The sequence below is a fragment of the Corticium candelabrum genome, chromosome 18 (assembly GCF_963422355.1).
Source record: "Corticium candelabrum chromosome 18, ooCorCand1.1, whole genome shotgun sequence".
In the NCBI taxonomy this organism is placed as follows: Eukaryota; Metazoa; Porifera; class Homoscleromorpha; order Homosclerophorida; family Plakinidae; genus Corticium; species Corticium candelabrum.
The window spans coordinates 4577108-4597676 of record NC_085102.1 but is presented as its reverse complement, the minus strand read 5'-3'; the positions used below and the strand labels follow the sequence as shown (position 1 = coordinate 4597676).

General features: G+C 40.9%; 7 protein-coding genes across 9 annotated transcripts; 3 read left to right on the top strand and 4 right to left on the bottom strand.

Moving 5' to 3' along the window:
• Window positions 1-121: 121 nt before the first annotated feature.
• On the bottom strand, window positions 122-2622 carry LOC134193802 (syntenin-1-like). Its single transcript, XM_062662637.1, has 5 exons — window positions 2476-2622; window positions 2370-2408; window positions 1934-2263; window positions 1196-1479; window positions 122-471 (listed from the first exon to the last, which is right to left on the bottom strand). Exons 1-5 carry the CDS (start codon window positions 2533-2535, stop codon window positions 267-269), a joined length of 918 nt encoding a protein of 305 aa, XP_062518621.1. The 5' UTR covers window positions 2536-2622; the 3' UTR covers window positions 122-266.
• Window positions 2377-6245, top strand: LOC134193805 (N-alpha-acetyltransferase 40-like). 3 transcript variants are annotated; one of them, XM_062662644.1, is made up of 12 exons: window positions 2377-2427; window positions 2936-2986; window positions 3462-3512; window positions 3573-3625; window positions 3686-3781; window positions 3856-3924; window positions 3985-4074; window positions 4706-4789; window positions 5223-5260; window positions 5318-5357; window positions 5415-6067; window positions 6139-6245. In XM_062662644.1, exons 4-11 carry the CDS (start codon window positions 3585-3587, stop codon window positions 5506-5508), a joined length of 552 nt encoding a protein of 183 aa, XP_062518628.1. In that variant the 5' UTR covers window positions 2377-2427; window positions 2936-2986; window positions 3462-3512; window positions 3573-3584; the 3' UTR covers window positions 5509-6067; window positions 6139-6245. The 3 variants fall into 3 exon arrangements, with proteins under 3 accessions (XP_062518628.1, XP_062518626.1, XP_062518627.1); XM_062662642.1 differs by lacking the exon at window positions 2377-2427 and adding an exon at window positions 2735-2835; XM_062662643.1 differs by lacking the exons at window positions 2377-2427; window positions 4706-4789 and adding an exon at window positions 2735-2835.
• Window positions 6246-7418: 1173 nt separating this feature from the next.
• On the bottom strand, window positions 7419-8279 carry LOC134194107 (uncharacterized). Its single transcript, XM_062663011.1, has one exon. It carries the CDS (start codon window positions 7993-7995, stop codon window positions 7630-7632), a length of 366 nt encoding a protein of 121 aa, XP_062518995.1. The 5' UTR covers window positions 7996-8279; the 3' UTR covers window positions 7419-7629.
• A 46-nt stretch (window positions 8280-8325) lies between these two features.
• Window positions 8326-12270, bottom strand: LOC134193723 (uncharacterized). The gene is made up of 3 exons (XM_062662558.1): window positions 12162-12270; window positions 8460-12105; window positions 8326-8356 (listed from the first exon to the last, which is right to left on the bottom strand). The coding sequence occupies exons 1-3, from the start codon at window positions 12268-12270 to the stop codon at window positions 8326-8328; spliced, it is 3786 nt and encodes a 1261-aa protein (XP_062518542.1).
• LOC134193722 (uncharacterized) lies at window positions 12118-15932 on the bottom strand. Its single transcript, XM_062662557.1, has 7 exons — window positions 15551-15932; window positions 14493-14568; window positions 14238-14423; window positions 13858-14176; window positions 12673-12821; window positions 12350-12614; window positions 12118-12281 (listed from the first exon to the last, which is right to left on the bottom strand). The coding sequence occupies exons 1-6, from the start codon at window positions 15930-15932 to the stop codon at window positions 12563-12565; spliced, it is 1164 nt and encodes a 387-aa protein (XP_062518541.1). The 3' UTR covers window positions 12118-12281; window positions 12350-12562.
• Window positions 15933-17497: 1565 nt separating this feature from the next.
• On the top strand, window positions 17498-18911 carry LOC134193905 (indoleamine 2,3-dioxygenase 2-like). The gene has a single exon (XM_062662764.1). It carries the CDS (start codon window positions 17589-17591, stop codon window positions 18852-18854), a length of 1266 nt encoding a protein of 421 aa, XP_062518748.1. The 5' UTR covers window positions 17498-17588; the 3' UTR covers window positions 18855-18911.
• Window positions 18912-19071: 160 nt separating this feature from the next.
• On the top strand, window positions 19072-20437 carry LOC134193721 (indoleamine 2,3-dioxygenase 2-like). The gene has a single exon (XM_062662556.1). It carries the CDS (start codon window positions 19072-19074, stop codon window positions 20281-20283), a length of 1212 nt encoding a protein of 403 aa, XP_062518540.1. The 3' UTR covers window positions 20284-20437.
• Window positions 20438-20569: the final 132 nt, after the last annotated feature.

Here is a 20569-nt window from a genome sequence, read left to right as displayed (position 1 = left end):
ATAATATATTGATGCCATTGACATGAAATTTGATGTACATCAGGTCTATGTAGTGTGTGTGTGTGTGTGTGTGTGTGTGTGTGTGTGCGCATGCGTGTGCGTGTACATAAACCAATCAAAATAGACATCTAACTGTGGCGATTTATTGCCAAAAATTCTAGCCTCCTGGCACAAACAACTCCTAATTTACAGCTAAGTAGACATCAAAATGCAATAGAAACCATTAGCAGTGAGTCTGCAAATCAACTGTATTCGTCTGTTCCATTTCACAGCTCTGGCACTGAATGATCCATGTATTTCTTCAAGCTGCCCATCTTCTGGATCATGTGTTTGTATACGAATGTCGGCATGATGGTGATGGTGATTGTTCGCGGTCCCGCATCAAACAAAGCGTGGACTTCCTTGTCTTTCAAACCGACGCAGTTCTGCCCGTTCACTTCAACGAGGTGGTGATCAATCAAAATTCCATTTCTATAATAAGATATTGAGAGGTGAGACTGTTAAGTAGAACAACCAGTGTGCAAGTAGTCTGGATTAAGTGTGAGCTAAATCGACATGCAAGTGGAACAGATGACTAATGTCTGTCTGTTTGTCTGCCTGTCCATCTGTCTGTCTGTCTGTCTATCTGTCCATTTGTATGTCTGTCCATGTGTCTGTCTATCTGTCCATTTGTATGTCTGTCCATCTGTCTATCTATATGTCCATTTGTATGTGTCTGCCTGTCTGTCTGTCCATCTGTCTGTCTGTTTTTCCTATCATTTTCCATTCATCTCACTCTCTAATTACAGACACTACAAATACATACATAAGGCCGCACCAAAAAATGTCTGATTGATGTAACATGCAGCTAAAAAAGACGGGCGGGCAAAGTTTTTATTTTATTTTTAAAATTATCATCTAACTGAACAACTTGTTTGGAGGAAGTGTCTGTGGTCGCAGTTCGCACACTAAGTACATCGTCCACTCAATCACCAAATCCAACCTCCTGCAACACCTCACAAAGATTACAGTTGCCAGACACACGAAGAATCATGCCATCACTCAAAACGTGTGCCCTTCAAACACGAATATGCACAGGCCAACAGAAACATATTTAAATATTAAAAAATCTCAGTGGCCCTCCAAACACAGGTAAGCAAGTTACCCCAATCAAACAATTTTTTCGGTGCGGCTTAATCATCATTTCCTTGCTTACCTCGCAGCAGACGAGTCCTTAATGATCTGCTTGACTTCTCCGTCCTTGAATGCAAACCCGATGTGTCCCACGCTGTCTTTCTGCATTGTAATCGTGCGCTCGAATGGACGATCACGCACAGCCATCACAATCCGCTGCGGGTCCGCCTTTTTGATAAGGCTATTCACCTTATCAGCATCATAACCGGCAACCGTGATGCCGTTGAGTTGCAGAATCTGGTCACCAAACCGAAGACCAGCCATCGCAGCCGGAGATCCTTTATAAACAAATGCCACAAAGACACCCTGAAACACAGACTTAACTTAATCGCAAACATTAACATATATTGATATTAATAAAATTTGCAATATGCACATGGGTGCCAACATTCCTACCCACATGTAATACAAAATCATGAAATTGTTAAATCTATTTATTGATATTAATTAATAAATTTGCAAGATGTGCATGTGTGCCAACACCCCTGCCCACATGTAATACAAAATCATGAAATTGTTAAACAAATTCATTTATTGATATTAATTAATGAAATCTGCAATATGCGCACACGTAATTCGTCATGAAATTGCTAAACAAACCTTAAAATCTACTTATTAATATTAACTAATTAATTAAATCTGCAATCATCGCATACGCGAAACACCCCTGCCCACGTGTAATACAAAGTCATGAAATTAGTAGTGCACAACGGCAGTAACAACCGCCTACATACAGTCCACCGTCTATCCGTCCACCCACCTTGCTCACTGACTTCACGGCCATTCCGATTTTCCCATTGGCCGCCTTGCACAACACGACCTCTCTCACTCCTTGTCGGATCTCCGATCGCAGCATTCCGACTTCGCGTGTCCCGCTAATCGGCGCCACCATTCGGTTCGCACCTGTAGCTCCACTAGCGGCCACCACCTGACCGGCTGGTTGTTGCAAAACGACGGGCATTTGAGTGCGCACGACCTCATCGGTAATTTCCAGTCCCATGAACTCGTTGAGTGATGGATAGAGACTCTGACTTGTCGTGACGGTCACACCGGGCGCTGACACGGTGTAAGAGTGCGCGCCAGGAGCAGCCTGGTGATGAGAGAAATTGAGTCAGAGTTACGACCACGCCCACTTTATATCTCGCAAACGAAAGTGAATCATGCGATGAGGGACGGGTTTTTGAGCGAGTACTCACCGCTACTGCCGGTTGTTGGGCTTGAGCTGCTGCGTGAGCCTAAGATGGAGGAGAAACGGTGAGTTGGTGGCGAGATTTTTCCGGTTTTAGGGTGAAATCGCGTTACCTGAGCTTGAACCATCTTGTCGACGGTCATGTCTTCTAGTGAGGGGTAGAGATTCGACATACTTGCGTTCGAGGCGAGATGAGCTGACGCGGAGATTTTCGTCAAATGAACGAGCGGCGATCTGACAGCGCTAGTAACCTGTCACATGACACGTTGTTCTATTTTTGGGCATTACGTAATTTATCTTGTGACCTTTGTGACGCAAGTCCTAATTGGTGTTGTGAGTCGTATCTGGTGCGAGATAGCGCGAATCGAAATAACGTCATGTGACCTTTTTGGCGGGTCAAGTCAGCTGAATTATCGTTTCGTATAGCAACAGGAGACTCAGGCTGAGACTGTGGAAATTTAGCACATGACATGGTCTGTTTCTAGCTACAATTGTGTTTCTTAGATTTGTATGAGGGGGCCCTTTTAGGGTATCTTGGTTGTATCTTGTATGATGACGTCATTGTGTTTATAGAAGAAGGCAAAGTCTTCGAAGGGCAAAGAAAAGAAATTACAGCATAAGCAGGTATTTTGTTGTTCGGACACAAAATTTAGTGTACAAGTTTGATTGATATTAATGATGTGTTGTAATTTGGCAAACTACTGGTAGATGTGTAAAAGTTTAAATTAATTAAGTGGCATGATTTTATTGTTCTAAGTATGGTGTGTGTGTGTGTGTGTGTGTGTGTGTGTGTGTGTGTGTGTGTGTGTGTGTGTGTGTGTGTCACAGTTTGTGTGACAGGTACTGTGTGTGTGTGTGTGTGTGTGTGTGTGTGTGTGTGTGTGTGTGTGTGTGTGTGTGTGTGTGTGTGTGTGTGTGTGTGTGACAGTCACTGTGTGTGTGTGTGTGTGGGTGTGACAGTCACTGTGTGTATGTGTGCGTGCGTGTGTGTGCGTGCGTGTGTGTGTGTGTGTGTGTGTGTGTGTGTGTGTGTGTGTGTGTGTGTGTGTGTGTAATCTGCAAAGAAATCCATCAACCATCATCTCTGTTTTTGTCTCAGAGATTGGCAGAGATTGCCAAGTCGCAAGCAATCATCGACGATGCCAACAAAGTTTCTCACTTCTTAACATTTCAAACAATCATAACAACCAACATACTTTCTCTGTTTCAGGCACCCAATCCCATGCAGCATTTCACAGCATTTCAGAAATTTGACAGAAATGGGTATCTGACACATTTAATCATGTCCAGCAGGAGTAATGATCATGTGTCATTTATCTACAGATTGTCATTAAGCATTGAATGTAAACGAGTTTCAGAGTTAAGTCGTGATGATCTGGATTGGGCGTTTAGGCTAACAAAGAGCAACATGCAAGATCTGTGAGTATGGGGCACAGACTTGTTTGCATGCTGTTATAGTGTTATATCAGCAGTTAATCTAAATGTGTGTGCAGGTATGAGCTTGGTGGCTGGAAATGGCATGATGGCAAGACGAAAGGAGAAATGGAAGACGAAAATTGCTGGTATTGCTGATGAAATAGATTGGATTATGTATGCATATGATCAATTTGGCTTTGTTGAAGGTTTTTGATTGCTCGTAAGGCTGGCTGTCCGGTTGCATTTGTTAACTTTCGTTACGAGTTGGGAGACGAAGATGTTGAAATCTGTTATTGGTGAGACTTTACATTGAATCGACCCTTTCCAGCTTCAGTATTTTGGTAGTAACCATATTTGGTTAGAAACACACCTTCGCTCGCGTGCCTTGCAACCGTTGATATCTTCTTGGGCAGGATTTTGTTGCTGTAATGAACACTACTTGTTGTGTTCTTGGTTGTCATAGCTACTTTTAACTGCGGAAAAGTTGAGTAATTGATGGTTCTTGCCTTCTGGAGCTACTTCAGTTTGTCTTGCATAACCAGACCCTTTCCGGTCATGCCATACTTCCAGGTGAGAAGTTCTCACCATGACAGCTTTGACTCTGCAAGCAGATAAAAAGTTGATTAGAAGGTAACTCAAAGAACTCTGTCATATACTGTACCATTTCACAATTCTGCTTCTCTGACACTCGAATGAGCCACATCACGACAAGCAAGCAACTAGGAATCTCTGATGCCTTGCATTTCAATGGGCTGGTGGCTAATTTGGCTTCAGGAATGTCATCTTCCGTCAAACGAAGGGAATTCAGCATTAGAAATTACTTTCAATTCTAATGCTTGCTAAGCAATTTGCCATGGGTTGGTGGGTGGGTGTTGTGTGTGTGTGCACGCATGTGTGGACGTGATTATATTTATTGTTTCTGTGTAGTAACGAAATTCAACTTGAAGAGCATTGTAGGTCAAAGGGATTAGGAAAGTTTCTTTTGCAAATTTTGGAGCTTTTATGTCACAAGTGAGATATGTGATATTATCATTTGAGTTTTGTATTGTTGTGTTTGTATATTGTGGGTCTTGTTATCTGTAGAAATGTGACACTGTAGTACCAAATTTATACTGGGAGTGTCTTGTAGATTAATAGCTAAAATTGAGAGAGAGAGAGAGAGAGGCAGAGAGAAAGTGCATGTTTTAAATCTTTGTGTCAAGTTATAAATTAATTGTTGATGCTTGCACACATGCACGCGCACACAGTGACACACACACACACACACACACACACACACACACACACACACACACACACACACACACACACACACACACACACACACACACACACTGTAGTAAACATGGAAATCAAATCAGTTGTATGCATGCTTTACATACATGTGCATACAAATATTTTTAGATAAAGTTTGTTGCAAATGCTACAACTTGAATGTGTGTAGGGCAAAAATGAGAAAAATTGTGTGTACAGTTTTGAAAGGTAACATTTTCACATGTCACGTGTTGATGTCTGTCATGTTTACATCTCATGTTATAGCAAATGATCGGTCAATGAATTTCTTTCAAAATAAAATGAAGTAAAAATATTTTAGTGTCGTATCTTTTTTGTGTTAATGTACTGTTTACTGCTGTAGATATTCAGCAGATTCTACGTGTCCTTCCCAATGTGACTTGCTAAATGCTGATGATTATTGTTATGAAATTCTTAGTAAATTACTGATTGTCTAAATATTTTGTAGTCAGTTAAACAAGTAAACATTTGATTGTGAATTACATCACGTTATCACTTGCTATCATCATTAATCAGGTTGCTACATGCTTGCAATTACAGACATTTATGTTTGTGGAGATGGTAATGTGGATAGATTGGTACTCAAACATTGAATGGAAACAGTTACATACATCAGACAAACTTGAAAGAGATATAGTACTGAATAGAATGCCAAATGACTTGGGATAAAAGTGTTAACACTCTTGTTTGGTTGTTCAATTAATGAGAATCAGTAGTGTGTTTGCTAGTACAAGTATAATGAGGCTGTACAACTGATCACCATTTACTGGGACACTGTACATTATAGACATCGGGGTTGGTATTTTGTTTGAATGTACAATGTATATCAACAATAGATTGGTTGAACACTAACAACAAACACATCTTCTTGAATGCTGTAATACAGTAGACTACAACAAATGTGATTAGAAGCGACACTGGGATAAAACCATCATAGAGTTGCTGTGCTTACAATCATTGCTATTGTCAAACATTCATGTGTTTTCCGAAAAACTAGTGAGTTGAAATGACAATCTTTCAAGTTTGAAGTGATGGTAGCCTTTGACAGATGTTTGTGTTGTTGGTAGGTGACCTGGTTTAATACAATACTTGAGTCCTAGCAAACAAGTCAATGTGATATGGAGGTGACGTAAACAGTGATATTGACTACTGTGATGTTGATCAATGTTTCGAGTAAGAAATATTTTATGTACATGTTAATTAGTTATTTAGTTTATTTAACATATGCACATAATGCAGTCTGGTTCAATATCTACAAGACTCAGGTTTCTATTACTGTAATCTAGTACACTCAAGTTTGTCTTGTGATACTTTTAGATGTCTACTTGCTTATAGTACTGAGCATGAAGTTTGTCTTTTCTCTATCTTAGGTTTATGTGTTTATTAGAATTGCTTTCATCAGGTTAGCACTTTATGAGGAAAGAGATTTTTCTTATTTAAAGAATAAGAGGTAGAGCAAAACCTCTTGTGTTGCAGCATTTATGAAAGAATTTTAAATGATATTTAGTAAACTTTTACTAAACCGACACTGCAGCATAATAGCACAGTAATGTTGTGACATTCTGGTGTCTACCATTTGGGTATAACTGCAATGTTTTGTTGTCTTGTTATATTGTACAAAACACGGAACAAAGCAGTCAGAGTACGATCTACAACCTTGACGAACCCAACAAGAGAATGTAGCTTGTGACTGGTTAGTACTCATTGGGTGACTGTCAAGATGAAAGGAAGCCCCAAATATGGTTATTGCTTTACCTTTATTGCTGTTTGGTATACAGATGTCAGTAGCTTGCAACTTTGAACAAAGTGAGGATGATCTAGCTGTTTGTCATCTTTGGATGTTTGGCCAGGAAATAATGCAAAGGTTGAAACATGTGCGATCACATTCTATTTATTGCACATTTGCACAAAAGGGCTTTTCATTCAGTGACTGAATCAATTCACATTTTACAATATCCATGTTGTTAGCTGCTTCAGCTAATGCTGCTAATGCTATGTTTTTAACTACTAAAACTGGCAAACACTAAAAATGTTTAGTAATATTTACCAACGCCATCCTGCTTACAGTCACTGATTTAAAGTTCACAATTCAATATTAATCTTCAAGGGAGTGGATTGTTTTCATATTTTTGAATCCAATCTTCTGGTGTAGTATCTTCTGTCATGTAGTCATATTGTCTCAACAATGGTGCTCAGCAGTTAACCCATGCTCTTTGCTGTTGTATGTCTTGAATTGAGTTTTCAACTGGAGGAACACAATCAGGAACACGTCAGTCTGGATAGAAATCTTTGTAAAACGCTTCAACATTGGGACGTCTAGTTTCTCAGGTTTAGTACGATGTAATTTTGGACTCATAAGAAATTCCTCCCACGTACAGCGGCTAAATAATGGTACTTCTTAATCATCTTGTTGCAACCTAGAAGTTCCACCGAGAGCAGCCAGAATATGAATGTCACATTCATGCTTTTTGTCAAATGTAAGATGATCTGTTTCAAGAGAACATTTTGCATTACAGAAAGGACAAACTTCTGGACAGCCTTTTGCTGTTTTCCACACGTCAGATTTGGCTTGATTCAGTTTTTTTATCCATACATTGTTCAGCAAGGTCGTAAAGAGTTTTTTCCAATATGTTGGGAGTATCTACTTTTTCCAAGAAGAATTTTATGAAAAGCTTTGGATCTGAAATTTCAACATTGTCAGGGATCAAAGTTTGTAACATTTGATAAGAGGATACAGTATCCACATTAGATCTACATGAGTGGAAATGTGAAGCAGCAAATTCCACAAATTGTTTTGTTGTCGTTTTATCAGTAATTTGACTTTGATGTTCTGGTGATTTTTCCCACAATTTTGTAACTTTTTTTAACGTTTCAACCCAAGTACCAACTTGCTTCTTGACACCAGCCAAGTCGTTTAGTTTCATGTCATCAGCGATGCAGTCAAATCGTTTCTCAAATACACGTTGCAAATACTTAAATGCATTCTCGCAATAGGCAATGACATCAGTCCAATTTTCTTTTCCAAAACTTTCTTCATAGGCATGTTGAGCAGCAGCTTGAGGACTCTCCAAGTTTTTTCGCAATTTCCTTTCCAACCGAACAGATGACTGAAGAATAGTTTTCTCAACCCAATCAGTCAGTTGGTCTCGAACATGGTGTGCTAGCTCAATGGAGTTTGACTGGTCTCCTTCTTGGTCAGCAAGTCTGCTCACACAATTTTGTTTTTATTCTACTTTCTTTGGATTTCAGATCTTCTAGTTGTTTGTTTTTGTCTTCTTCTTGCTTCTGTATCCAATGATCAATAATCCATTGTCGAAGGCAGTCCAGCACATCATTAGCCAATTGCTTTACTTCGAGCTCTACTATTATGCGGTCATCTTTACATGACTTGAGCTTTTTCTGTACTGACTCTACCATGCCAACAGCTTCAGCTACTTGTTGAGCACAATAGGCACCGTCAGGTTTCCAGTGCAGTGAAGATGAGTAGTGGTTATCAAGTGCTCTGAAATGGTGATGAACAATCATGTGTATCTGTGTTATTCCCCATTTGTTCATTTTGGCAGAGAGTTGAGGGTTCTTCCATGATGTCCATTTTTCTCGTAAGTAATGTCCATCATACTTCAGCTTGACGTACTTTTGAAATGACTCAGCTGGGAGCTTGAGGATCAGATCTTTGCGTTCTGATGTTTTAGTTGCTAATGGTGTAAGAGTAACATAAATGTTTTCTCCTGGGTGTGCAGTCACTTTGAGGTGAATCCATTCAGTTACACGAGTTGCAATGTCTTGGTATGTCAGCATTGATGCATGTAGGGATTGTTCTGTTTCTTTTATGCATTCTTTCCAACTAGCATTAAACAGTTTCTCAAGTTCGATTCTTTCCATAAGCTCTTGTCTTGTATCAATACGGGAATCCATTTTCTGTGCCAGTGTTTTTTCTAAGTTGTCTGTGCGAACCTTACTTTGTTTACTTGCTACATGTTGCTTCCATGCCAACATGATACGTTTTTTAGTGCCATCTATTTGACGCATTATCTTTGAGGTAAATTCAATGATTAGGGTTGAAGGATATGTACCTGAACGCAGACGGTCTTTTAGAATTTCAGTTGCTTGTTCTTTCATTTTGGCAGCAGAATTGTTTAAATCATCTTTGAGGTCATCTAATGCTGATTTCTGTACTGTTTCTATTGGAGATAGGTTCATCTTTTCATCTAGCAGCTTGTCACAAGATGCATCATAACCATTAGGGCCTTCAATGTATGTTTTTAAGACAAAACGGTAAGCTTCAGACACTTCTTTTCTCTGCTCTACTTCATGTAAGCTTTCATAGTGGGTCAAGCTGCCTCCATAGTCCCGTATAGCTTTCCAGACTGTTCGCACATGCACTAGCCAGTCAGGCATAGAGGAAAAAGCTCCAACTTTTGCAGAAGTGTCATGAAACTCTTCTTCATAAAGTTGAAACAATTTTGAACGAAGCTCAAGGATCTTTTCAGAGAATAACTCAGACGGTAGCTTCATTATCCTGCCTCTTTGCTTTTTTACATCATAAGCGGGAGGCAGTAAATGAAGTGAATCTGGACTTAGATTGACAAATTTGCTGACTTCAACATTAAGGTTTGTGGACTCTTTCAAAAGAGTCTTGTTCATTTTTATAAACTGACTTTTTAAAGTTGCTGGTTCAAGATCTGTTTGATCTCGCAGCACAAACCAAATATGTGGCTTCAAGTCAAGCACTTGAAGGTGTTTTAATGCAAACACTGCAACTCCAAGCAATTGTCTTAGCTGTCGGACAATTTCTCCTTTCTGATTGACAATAACAACATGTGAGCAGGCAGCAGCCATCAGAGTGATGGTGTTGTCAAAGTCTGCAGAACCATCTTCTACAGACATCAAACCCTCAGAATCTAGGACAAGCACATCAATTTGTGGTATGTGCACCAATGAAAAAAAAAAACCTTTGGTACAGCGACCAGCTCGAGTCTGAAATCCACAGCCAAAGAGATAATTGAGTAATGTTGACTTGGCAGAACCCTGTTCTCCAATAACAGACACAACAAAGAGCTTCTTTCTCGACTGGTGACTATCAGCATGTATGTTACGTAATACACGTGAGAGGAAGTCAGTTGCCATGTACAGAGAACGTCCTCTTAACAGCTGAATCGGATGACCTTCTAGGACAACGTTCTTGTACATATCTTGAAGTACATTTGGGTCAAGATTGCAGTGTTTTTCTAGCAGGGATTGTTGTTTTGTGAGAGAAATACTAGATGTGTTCTCAGCCATAGATATCAGATCACTCCAGACATCATCTATAGAAATGTCAAATTTATCCAATTCTTTGTTGATTTCTGTTATCTTTTCTTTAATTGAATTCAGTGTGGTATCAACTTTGGGTGCTTGATCTGTTTGTCGCAGTTGTGACAATCTTGCTTCCATCTGTGAATGCAATTCATTTCGTTTGTTTAGTGGCTCCTCACATTTGGGTGATTTCCAAGCATTCAGTTGTCTGTTAAATTCCTCGATGAGTGCTGTGTCTTGTTTTTTAACAAGGGATGCAAAGTAGGAAACAAGAGGAGATGGACGTTTGTCCTTGTACCGCTTTTTTAGAGCTATCTGTGCATGTTTGATGTTGGAGATTTCCTGTCCTGCTTTATCATCCCAACCATGACGAGCCAGGTCACTCATTTCTTTATCTAAGCGAGCTATTTCTGAATCAAGTGTGGAATAAGGGAACAGCCATTGAAACATTGGTGTTTTGCTTGATTGTTTCAGGGCATTATCCAAATGGTAGTGGACTTCACGTTGAATGGATCGTAATAGATCTGCTGATGATTGACAACATTGAGTAACATCAATGTGTCGGCCAAATTGTAGATTTCTCTTTTCTGCATTCATTACCAACTTCTTTGCCATTGTTCTTATGTTGGGCACAGGTGAAACTGGGCCACATTCATTCAACACTTGGGTTATTGCTGTTGTCATACTTTCATAAATTTTAACTTTTCGTTCAATTTTCAGCTTTGCCAAATTTGGAACTGGGGTTATAGTGATTTCTATGTCAGGATGGCTTCTTTCACGTTGTGTGCACATGAACAGTTGGGACTTTACTTTATCAAATATCTCTTGATGCTTTCTCTTATCGAAATCTCTCCACAGAACTACAGCAGCAATTTTATTTGCACAGAATTGTTCATTAGTTGAAACTTGAATTATTGTTTTAATCTCATTTGATGGTGTTCCATCGGATGTGAAGTCATCAGCTGTCACATGTAAAATGATTAGTGACGAAGCTGACAATATGACTGACAAAACTGTAAGAAATCCTGAATTGTTAATGTCAAATCCATGCACATCTGCTGCTATAACGTTAGTGTTTGTTTGGTGAAGGGTACCAAACACTAGATCAACTGAAAGAGCATGAAAAACTCCACCTGGATGTCTCTCTAGGGCAGTGTCTGGGAGGGACAGCAAACGTGAGAGAAGGTCAGTCTTACCAACATTGGTTGCAGAACTTGTACCACATGAGATTGCTAGAATGTCTTCAGGTGAACATAAAACATCAGCTAGACCTTCAAGAGAAGCTTTAATGTGAACAAGATTGAATGTGACACATTGATATGCAAATGGTATAGCCAAGCCTGTTGTAGCATAACAGTTGATGAGACGGCTATGTAGCCGAGTGCTGGAGTGTTCTAGAAGAGCAATGATGAGGTCTTTGTTAGTGTATTCAAAGAACTCATCTGGGACTGTGGTTTCTATCGAAGCATCTTCTCTTGGTAGTGCTTGGTATAGCCTGTCATAATTAGTCACAGAAGTCAAGGCTTGACTGCGCTTTAGCAAATCAAATATGTATGGCCACAGTTTAATAAGGAGACCTTGTCTATTGTGCTGTGAGTCCTTCCAGCACTTCTCCAATGTTTTGAGGGTGAGTTCTTCTCTGATGATGAGCATAAAAGAGGTCAGAGGAGGATTTTGTTTTGAGATGCTGGAGCCTATCATGAACTGGTAGAAAGACTTGATGGGGTTGTCATTATCGGCTAAACAGAACCAGCTTGATGTATATTACACACATGTACATATACAAGATTATTACTTTGGGTGTCAAGAACAGCCAATGATCCTTCTGGCAACGTTGCAGTTGTCATAACTTCTTTATCACTGGTAGTCAGACATTGTGACTGTCTGATCATTCCAACACACATTGTCACAATTTCTAACAATACCGTACAATGTACTGTCTAATACTAAAGAGAGGTGTAGGCTGCAATGGTTGTGGTCTACCTTTAAAATGTAGCCTGACATCTGGCTGTGCATCCCAGCAACGCACAATGAGGTCTCTGTATTCTTCTAGGCAATCATCATCTTTACTCAGTGAAGGTCTGATACCAGACACCACATTAGCTCGAATGATGGCATGATTTACACCAGCTGCTACACACACACACAACCCTCTGTCATAAATTGACAATGAACAGACAAAAACACACTGGGATATTAACCATAAACACGTTTCATTTCTTTCAGCTGCCAGAGAACAATTGCATATCTACAGTACATTATAGCAACATGAAAGAGTTGAGTACAACTTTTCAACAACCACTTACGAGTAAACGTCAACTTTCTTTTCCTTCCCCTTCTCCACTTTTGCCTCAAATACTTCAGGTGCAGTAAATGACACTGTACCAGCACAAGCCTGGTATCTCTGTGTTCGTTCTGAAATTTCTCGCACTCTTGCTAGCCCAAAATCAATAATCTGGCAATAAAATATCATGGTTGTACTGGAAGGTTGTACTGGAAGGATAAAGGGGAATTCGTCCCACACTATGTTGCAAGCGTTCAAGACGACTATCTGGGTCGATAACAACACACAACTTTTTACGTATTACTATACTTCTCAAACACCTAGATATCACCGACTGACTCAACCGGCGTATTACGATGATGCTACCCCAGTCATTAGTCAAACCCCACCCCTAATTCCTAATACGGTAGCACAAGTGTCAAACTGTCACTTCTCGTAACGCGCCAACTCCTAGACAGTTCTGTGGCCTTGCCGCTTCTTAGAAGACACGTGTTACAATGGTATTTACAAAAATGACAAAACAACATTGCAAGCAAAGTTGCCATCATACATCAACTTGATAGACACTACAGTTCTCTCCAGAAGTTTTTTCTTTGGATTTCTATGAAACGTACCTAATTGAAGCAACAAAAAATCTACTTCTAGTAGAATCTGGAAATTTCATTCCAGCATCTCTACAAATACCCTTTCTAAGGGGTTTGTCCACTGTCTTGCAGACGATTGGTTCTTGTAAATGACTACTAAAAGTTAAGCTGAAGCTACACATTTAAATTTTTTTATCAAAAGTAATCATGCAAGGTTTGAATTGTTGTAAAATATTATTACCTAGGGTTAATACCCTTGGTTGTTAAAATCTCATATTAGAATGACTACTAAAAGCTAGCTAGCTAAGCGAGATAAAGCTACAGATTTACATTTTCTCCACTAAACACGGTCATGACAAGGTTTAGAATAGCAGAAAATATTATTAGACGTGCCAGTTTAACTTAAAATTGGCCATGCTCACGTAACATACATAAGACCGGGTCTTCAAAATTACTTCAGCTACCTCAGTTATGGTACCTACATTACCACTAGTACGTGTATTGACTTATGAGCATTGCCTTATACTGTGGTACAGCAGTGCCATGCATCAGCTATCAGTGACTTCCTATCACATGCATGTGGTGCTTTAAATACAGCCATAAAATTGATTCACATATCTTACTTTACAACAGTAGTTGCGATCCACCAATACATTTGCAGTCTTCAAATCTCGATGAATAATTGGTTTCGATCGACTGTGTAAGTAGTTCATTCCTTTGGCGATGTCTGCTGCCATTCGAATACGACAATCCCACTGTTTGATCACCGGATGCTCGTCCGCTCCAGAAAGCAACATTTCTTCCAGATTTCCATATTCAACGTATTCCATGACAATTGCATAATGGCCAGGGTCGATGCATAGCCCCAAGAACCGAATGATGTGAGGACAGTCCACAAGAGATTGTAATATACTCGCTTCTTGCACGAACTCTCCCAATTCACTGCAAAACACAACTCCTGAGATTAAAAAAAGGTTACGAAACTATCGCTTCCGTATGTTACTTCCGTCTAAGTCTGGGCGGAGTAGCGATAACCTTCACAGCCACGATTTCACTTGAATATGATGGCGAATTTCGTAGTTGACATCGATAAACGACGCCGAACCCTCCCGATCCAACTATGTCGACGTCTTCGTTGTAGAATAGTTGGTTTCGCTGAAATATGGTAGGTGACTGGTCGTTCATCGTACTTAAATAAGCAATTAACAGTCTTGGTTACCGAAATTTGGAAACAGCAACACAACAAAGTTTACATTACCAAGAGCTCGGATTGTCGAGTTCCGATGTAGCAGTTAGGTTTGAACTTTCCTGCCGAACTTCACGTAGTCCGTAACCTTAGAAATGCAGCAATGCATGACGTGCACTGTTTCGATCGTTACTCTCTGTCTAGTATATCGTTACATATTTAGATATAAACAAACGATACGATTGCAAACTGACGTGCATGATGATTGTATATATTGTACAGGAAACTTCGTACATGTATTGCTATTTATGTGCATGTCCACGACGCTTTGCATACAAACCAATAGATCGAAAATTGATTGCTAGGAACGATTATACTTTGAACGCAAGGAAGCGCGTGTGTTGGGCACCGACAGAGAGTCTGAAATTTTTGTAACCTCTAGGGGCTGCTGACCTTGACAAAACCAAAGCCACTAGTCTAGAGCTAGTCTAGGAGAGATGGAGTGATTTACGTGCGTCTGGACATTGCTCTGTACAGCAAAATCGACTAAGGAAATTCTCACCAAGGATAGCTAGCAGAAACAACTCGACCTCTCAGAGAGCGCTTTCACACACATGGTTAGCTCGGGTTAGGAACTCGGGTAGAGATGTCATACTATGATAACCCCACTCCACCCAACTTGCGTTCACACGTAGAACACGGGTAATTAGAGGCAGAAGGTTTAGAGTAGAGCAAATAATTACATCGATTGTTGCTTGAGAATAAGATGCCGATAGCCGAACACGAGAAGGAGAAGCCATTCGTATGTGGTGCGATCGACTCTAGGGCGTGGTTTTGCATAGTAGGGCGTGTTTTCGCTTAACTCTTCTCTAACCCAACCCTCGTTTAACCCCAGTGGGTTAGAGTGCTAATTTGGATTTACTAAACTCGCGTTCACACGACTGGGGTAATTGGAGTCTAACCCAAAGTTAACTCGAGCTAACCCTGTGTGTAAAGCGCTCAGAAGGTTGCTAGGTAGACATGCATGGGTCTTTAGGAAACACTACGGCTTTCTCACTAAAATTTTAGCGCAGCTAAGCAACAATTCTTTCGCGTTGTAATCTATTTGATTACGGTTTAGTAAGTCTTACCACCTAGCTGTCGATGAGTTGGTTGAGGTAGTGAAGCTTGCAAACTGTTTTGACCGCCAATCCCGCTTTTGTCGTTTGGGCGGAGAAGCTTTACTACATCATGTAGTCCACTATCATCGACTTGTAATAGTACATCACAGAATTTGTCGAACGATCCGACAGGTTGCTTTCGAAGAACATGTAGAATGTCTAGAGCGACATCCATTTCTGACTTGTCTGACGCAGTGAACCGTTGCTCTTCGTCATCACTAAGCAGGCTCGCACTAAACAGTTCAGCAGGAAGATGATTTCGACGTGGATTCAATACTTTGGCTACAGACACGAAGTAGGGCTTCAACCGTTCCTCCCACTTCGGGTCTACTAAGGTTTCATTTGCAGCCATTGGTGACTTCTGCTCAGCAGCTAGTACAATGAATAGTAGGTAGAGTCTAACACGAGCGGCTTCTTTCTGCAGATAGCGACGTTTAGCGGCAATACACGTACCCTACTCACCGTAATCACGAGTTTTGCTCACGTGCATGCAAGAGATTACATCACACAAATCTAGAGAATAGAAATGCTTTTGTACATTTTATTGTCTACACGCGAAAGAGCCGAATTCAATTCGTTTCGAATACGGTAATGACCCACAGGAAATCACGTTTTGTGTGCACGTAAGACTTAATTAAAGTAAAATCACGCCTCGCAGAACTCTTCTAGAGGTGACCGATGATTGTGTGAATGTCACGTCCCATGGGAGTTGTGTAGCGCAGGATCACGCGGAGGATGTGCTCTGCTAATGGCAGGAGTTTGGGTAGGCCGTGACCTCCAATGGTGTGGCTTGATAAACACGACCATATAGCAACTGGCTTTTCTATACTTTGGACGCTCGGCAATGCCCTAGGTTTTACACTATCTATGGTCTAGCTAGCAAATGCGATTCAAAGTTTTGGATTTTCAAATTTGCTTTCAAACTCACAGTTGCATTCTCTAGCTAGAGTCTACTGTGGTAATCCACTACGTGATTGCATTAAGATGTCGGTCTTGACTTTATAGCTAATGAATTATTTGCAACGCAGCTTGCAGTAAAGGCAGGACTCTGACTAAATATGTAGTTGCTTTAGGGCTTACTGATAAATCGTACCCGTTTTGTACAAACACGAGTCTAAATTCTTTTCATATCGCACTATAATAAGTTAGTGGGAGTATCGGATTTGCTCGACGGAAGAGAAACTCGATCGGTCTGACGGCTCGTACTGCGAAGGACTCTGCTGAGTAGCCCGTTTTTCGCTTGGACAGATTAGATCATTGATTGTTAGCTAACGAAAATGTTCCGTTCTGGAAACATGAAGGTTAGATTCAGTTATCGCTCTAAAGTCGTCTGGCACGCGAACGGGCAAACGCCAATTAATTAATCTTTTTGTCTGATTTATCCTATAGCCCGTAACTGCATGGCCCCTAATTACTATAGCTATCGCGCTCTAGAGTTTTATTAGTTCATACTAACTGATCACATACCGTGCAAAGGTTCTTTTTAGCTAACTGCAAGTCTCTAGTTAGGCGTGATGGACTAGAAACGTGCAACAGAACGAGAAAAGTTAGTCTGGAGTGTGTACACGAACAACAGCTACACGTAGTACGTCGCATGAATCGCCACGTACTCTAGAGATGTATGCAGAATTACCTGTCTTCGCTATCTACTTCTAGAGAGTGAAGATCATGCAGCATCTGGCTGTATCAGGGATTGTCTTTGTACTCGTAATTTGGCCGGTGTAGCACGGTTGCTACAGATAAGTACGGCTAATGCTGCTATCACGCACTCAGGTCGCACTTATCGTATTCCTGCGTTTTGACTACATCTAGATCTACGAAGTGCGTGTGCATTGCCATTCTGAAGTGCTGGTGATCATTCCATGGAGGTTCTAGAATAGTTTAGTGTACATGTCTAGTGCACGTGATTCAAGAGACAGGGCTAAGTATTGATTCTCTATTTTCTTCTTACGGATTTTGTCACTTTATGCTGTCCTATACTAAATAGTCTGCCGTAGTCATCAGCGGTATGTTGTCCAAGGCTAAGTTGCGCATAATTTGCGACGTTAGAAGTCGTTTGTCGGTGAGTGCTAGCCTTATTATGAGTGTTCCAAGCCTCGCTGATTACGGAGTGTCTGAGTCTCGCGGATTTGTACCTGATGACGACCCTCCATTGTGTCTTCCTTCCTACTTTTCTCGTTGGGACGAGCTTGCTGCAAGTATTCCATCTCTTCTACAAGGAGAGAGTTCGACGTTAAAGGAACTCGTCTCTTCTCTTCCTCTTCTCGATCATACGAAATTAGACGAGCCGCGTTACGTCCGTAGAGCCCATCTGCTGCTCACAACAATTGCTCACGCATACGTGTGGTGCTCAGGAGACTCTGGCGTGTCCAAAGTCCTGCCCAGAAATGTTGCCATTCCTTGGGTAGGAGTCAGCGACACACTTGGTTTGCCTCCCATTATCACCCACTGTGATTTTGTATTGAACAATTGGACAAAGATTGATCCAGAAGGGCCACTTGAACTCGATAATCTCAAGACCATCGTGTCTGTATCAGGATGTGGAAGGGATGAGGAATGGTTCTGGCTGTTGACTACTCAAGTGGAACTCTGCGCAGCTCCTGGTATCAAAGCTATTATTGAAGGCCAAAGAGCGGTTCTAGCCGATGATTGGAATTGTCTAGCAAAACGTTTGATAACGATTGAGAAGTCTGTGTGTTCCATGACTTCAACATTGCCTCGAATGTATGAACATTGTGATCGACACAGGTTCTTTAATGACATGAGACCATTCATTGCTGGGTGGAAGCACAGTAAGGTTCTACCCGATGGTCTCGTCTACGAAGGTGTATGGAAAGAACCAAAACAGTTTGCAGGTAGCAGTGCCGGTCAGAGCTCGGCTGTAGCTTGTTTTGATGAAGCATTGGGTTTTAACTTTGAGCCAGAAGATGGAAACAAGGAGCAGATGATTAGCTGGGAGTTTATTAGAGAACTTCGTGATTACATGCCAAGAGAGCACAGAGATTTTCTGACGGCTGTGAAGAATGGACCTTCCATTCGAGAGTACGTAAAGGCGTCTGATCAGATAGAACTGAAACAGTTGTACAATGCCTGTGTGAATGCTGTCTTGAAGTTTCGATCAGAGCACATCAAGTTAGTCACTAGTTACATCATCATACCGTCAACTCAGTCCAAGGGTGATCACAAGAGTCTTGATGATCAAGGAACAGGAGGGACAGCAATTATGCCTTTTTTGAAGTTTATTCGTAACCGAATTCAACAGCATCTTTTGTAAGATCTAGACTCGGCATTGTTTGAAATTTATATTGAGAATGATATACTAAAGATAAACATAATGATAGTATGTTGATGGTTTCTTAGTTGGAGCTTGAGATCAGCATGCTTTACGCAGCGTGGTGTAGGGGATCTGTGTTATGGCACTATGCACGTGCACACATCTACCTAAATTAATACTTACTTGCACGTGATCATCAATCCCGCCCACAATAGTTATGGCTTGTCTGGATCCTTCTGCTGTACCTCTGCTACGTGAATACGGTGTTTCTGAAACTCGTGGGTTTGTTTTTGATGAGGATCCCGCTCTCAAGTTGCCTTCCTACTTTGCTCAGTGGGATGAGATTTCTAGTCAAATTCCCTCTCTTTTATCAAAGTCTGCAGATGTGCGTGATGTCATAAACAGAATGCCTCTATTGGATTATACAAGGCTGGACAAGATCACGGACTACCGCAGGGCTCATGCTGTGCTAGCAGTCATTGGTGAGGCATATGTATGGTGTCGTGGAGACTCTGGTGTACCACCCTGTCTTCCTCAAAATATTGCGATTCCTTGGGTCGGTGTTAGCAAATACTTGGGATTGCCTCCAGTTGTTACACACTTTGATGTTGTTCTTAACAATTGGAGAAAGATAGACGTCAATGGACCACTGGAATTGTCAAATTTGACAACAATTTATGCATTTTCACCAGCAGGAAAGGATGAGCAATGGTTCAGTTTAGTTACTTTACAGATCGAACTCGAAGCCGCACCTGCTGTAAGGTGCACTGTTGAAGCACAGAGATGTGTCGTCGAGGATGACTTTGAGACTCTAATCAAATGTTTACAAACAATCAAGCATTCGGTGAAGAAAATGCAAGCAGTACTTCTGCGGATGGTCGAGCAATGTGATTATAGTGTGTTCTACAATCAGATCAGATTGTTTTTGGCCGGTTGGAAGGGTATGAAAGCTTTGCCAGAAGGAATGTTGTATGAAGGTGTGTGGGAAAAACCAATGCAGTTTGTCGGTGGAAGTGCGGCTCAAAGTTCAACCATTCACTGCTTGAGTGAGTGCCTCGGTATCGACTACTCATGCAGCGATGACGGAGACGAAAGTGCTAGTCATGCAAACTTTATTGCTGAGATGAGAGACTACATGCCAAGACAGCATCGAGACTTTTTGGTAGCTCTTTCTAGAGGACCGTCTGTGAGAGAGTATGCCAAGAGGTTAAAGCTGGAAGGTCTGACTGCCGAGTACAATTTCTGTCTTGCAACATTGGAGGAATTTCGAAGCAAGCATATTCAACTTGTAGCTCGTTATATCACGGTCGAGTCAAGGAAAGGCACCAGCCAGGACCACGACAGTCTGAAAGAAACAGGAACAGGAGGAACAGGTATTATGTCATTCCTTAAGTACATAAGAGACAAAACAAGGCAGCATGTCTTATAGACATTTGGCGGTTGCAATGTGTAGAGAAAGGTCAAGGATGATACTAAGTAGTATATTGCATGTGTACCTTAGATTTTATATTAAATGTATGTAATCTTTGGTTAGCAATGCCAATGCTGTGAGTGACCACTGTGCATGGCACTCGAAGGTTACAGTTGTGGATACACATTAGCCTCTAGTAGACCATGAACAACTAAATCCATTACAACCTTGGATGATGAGAAAGTGTCAGGGCAATTGTAACCAAACATTAGATGCCTGTAGTTAGGTTGATGATGATCGATTT

Coding starts and splice junctions, on each gene's coding strand:
- LOC134193905 (XM_062662764.1), top strand. CDS start 17,589: ATGTTGTCCAAGGCTAAGTTGCGCATAATTTGCGACGTTAGAAGTCGT.
- LOC134193721 (XM_062662556.1), top strand. CDS start 19,072: ATGGCTTGTCTGGATCCTTCTGCTGTACCTCTGCTACGTGAATACGGT.
- LOC134193802 (XM_062662637.1), bottom strand. CDS start 2,535: ATGTCGAATCTCTACCCCTCACTAGAAGACATGACCGTCGACAAGATG. Junction 2,264..2,369: donor CCCAACAACCGGCAGTAGCG/GTGAGTACTCGC, acceptor TCTCATCACCAG/GCTGCTCCTGGCGCGCACTC. Junction 1,480..1,933: donor CCGTGAAGTCAGTGAGCAAG/GTGGGTGGACGG, acceptor TCTGTGTTTCAG/GGTGTCTTTGTGGCATTTGT.
- LOC134193723 (XM_062662558.1), bottom strand. CDS start 12,270: ATGTGTGTTGGAATGATCAGACAGTCACAATGTCTGACTACCAGTGAT. Junction 12,106..12,161: donor GGCTGTTCTTGACACCCAAA/GTAATAATCTTG, acceptor GGTTCTGTTTAG/CCGATAATGACAACCCCATC. Junction 8,357..8,459: donor TCAGTACAGAAAAAGCTCAA/GTCATGTAAAGA, acceptor CATTGGATACAG/AAGCAAGAAGAAGACAAAAA.
- LOC134193805 (XM_062662642.1), top strand. Junction 3,626..3,685: donor CAGAAATTTGACAGAAATGG/GTATCTGACACA, acceptor ATTTATCTACAG/ATTGTCATTAAGCATTGAAT. Junction 5,358..5,414: donor TTCTTTCAAAATAAAATGAA/GTAAAAATATTT, acceptor TTACTGCTGTAG/ATATTCAGCAGATTCTACGT.
- LOC134193722 (XM_062662557.1), bottom strand. CDS start 15,932: ATGGCTGCAAATGAAACCTTAGTAGACCCGAAGTGGGAGGAACGGTTG. Junction 14,424..14,492: donor CTCGACAATCCGAGCTCTTG/GTAATGTAAACT, acceptor TGCTTATTTAAG/TACGATGAACGACCAGTCAC. Junction 12,615..12,672: donor AAGAAAGTTGACGTTTACTC/GTAAGTGGTTGT, acceptor AATGTACTGTAG/ATATGCAATTGTTCTCTGGC.
- LOC134194107 (XM_062663011.1), bottom strand. CDS start 7,995: ATGAAACTAAACGACTTGGCTGGTGTCAAGAAGCAAGTTGGTACTTGG.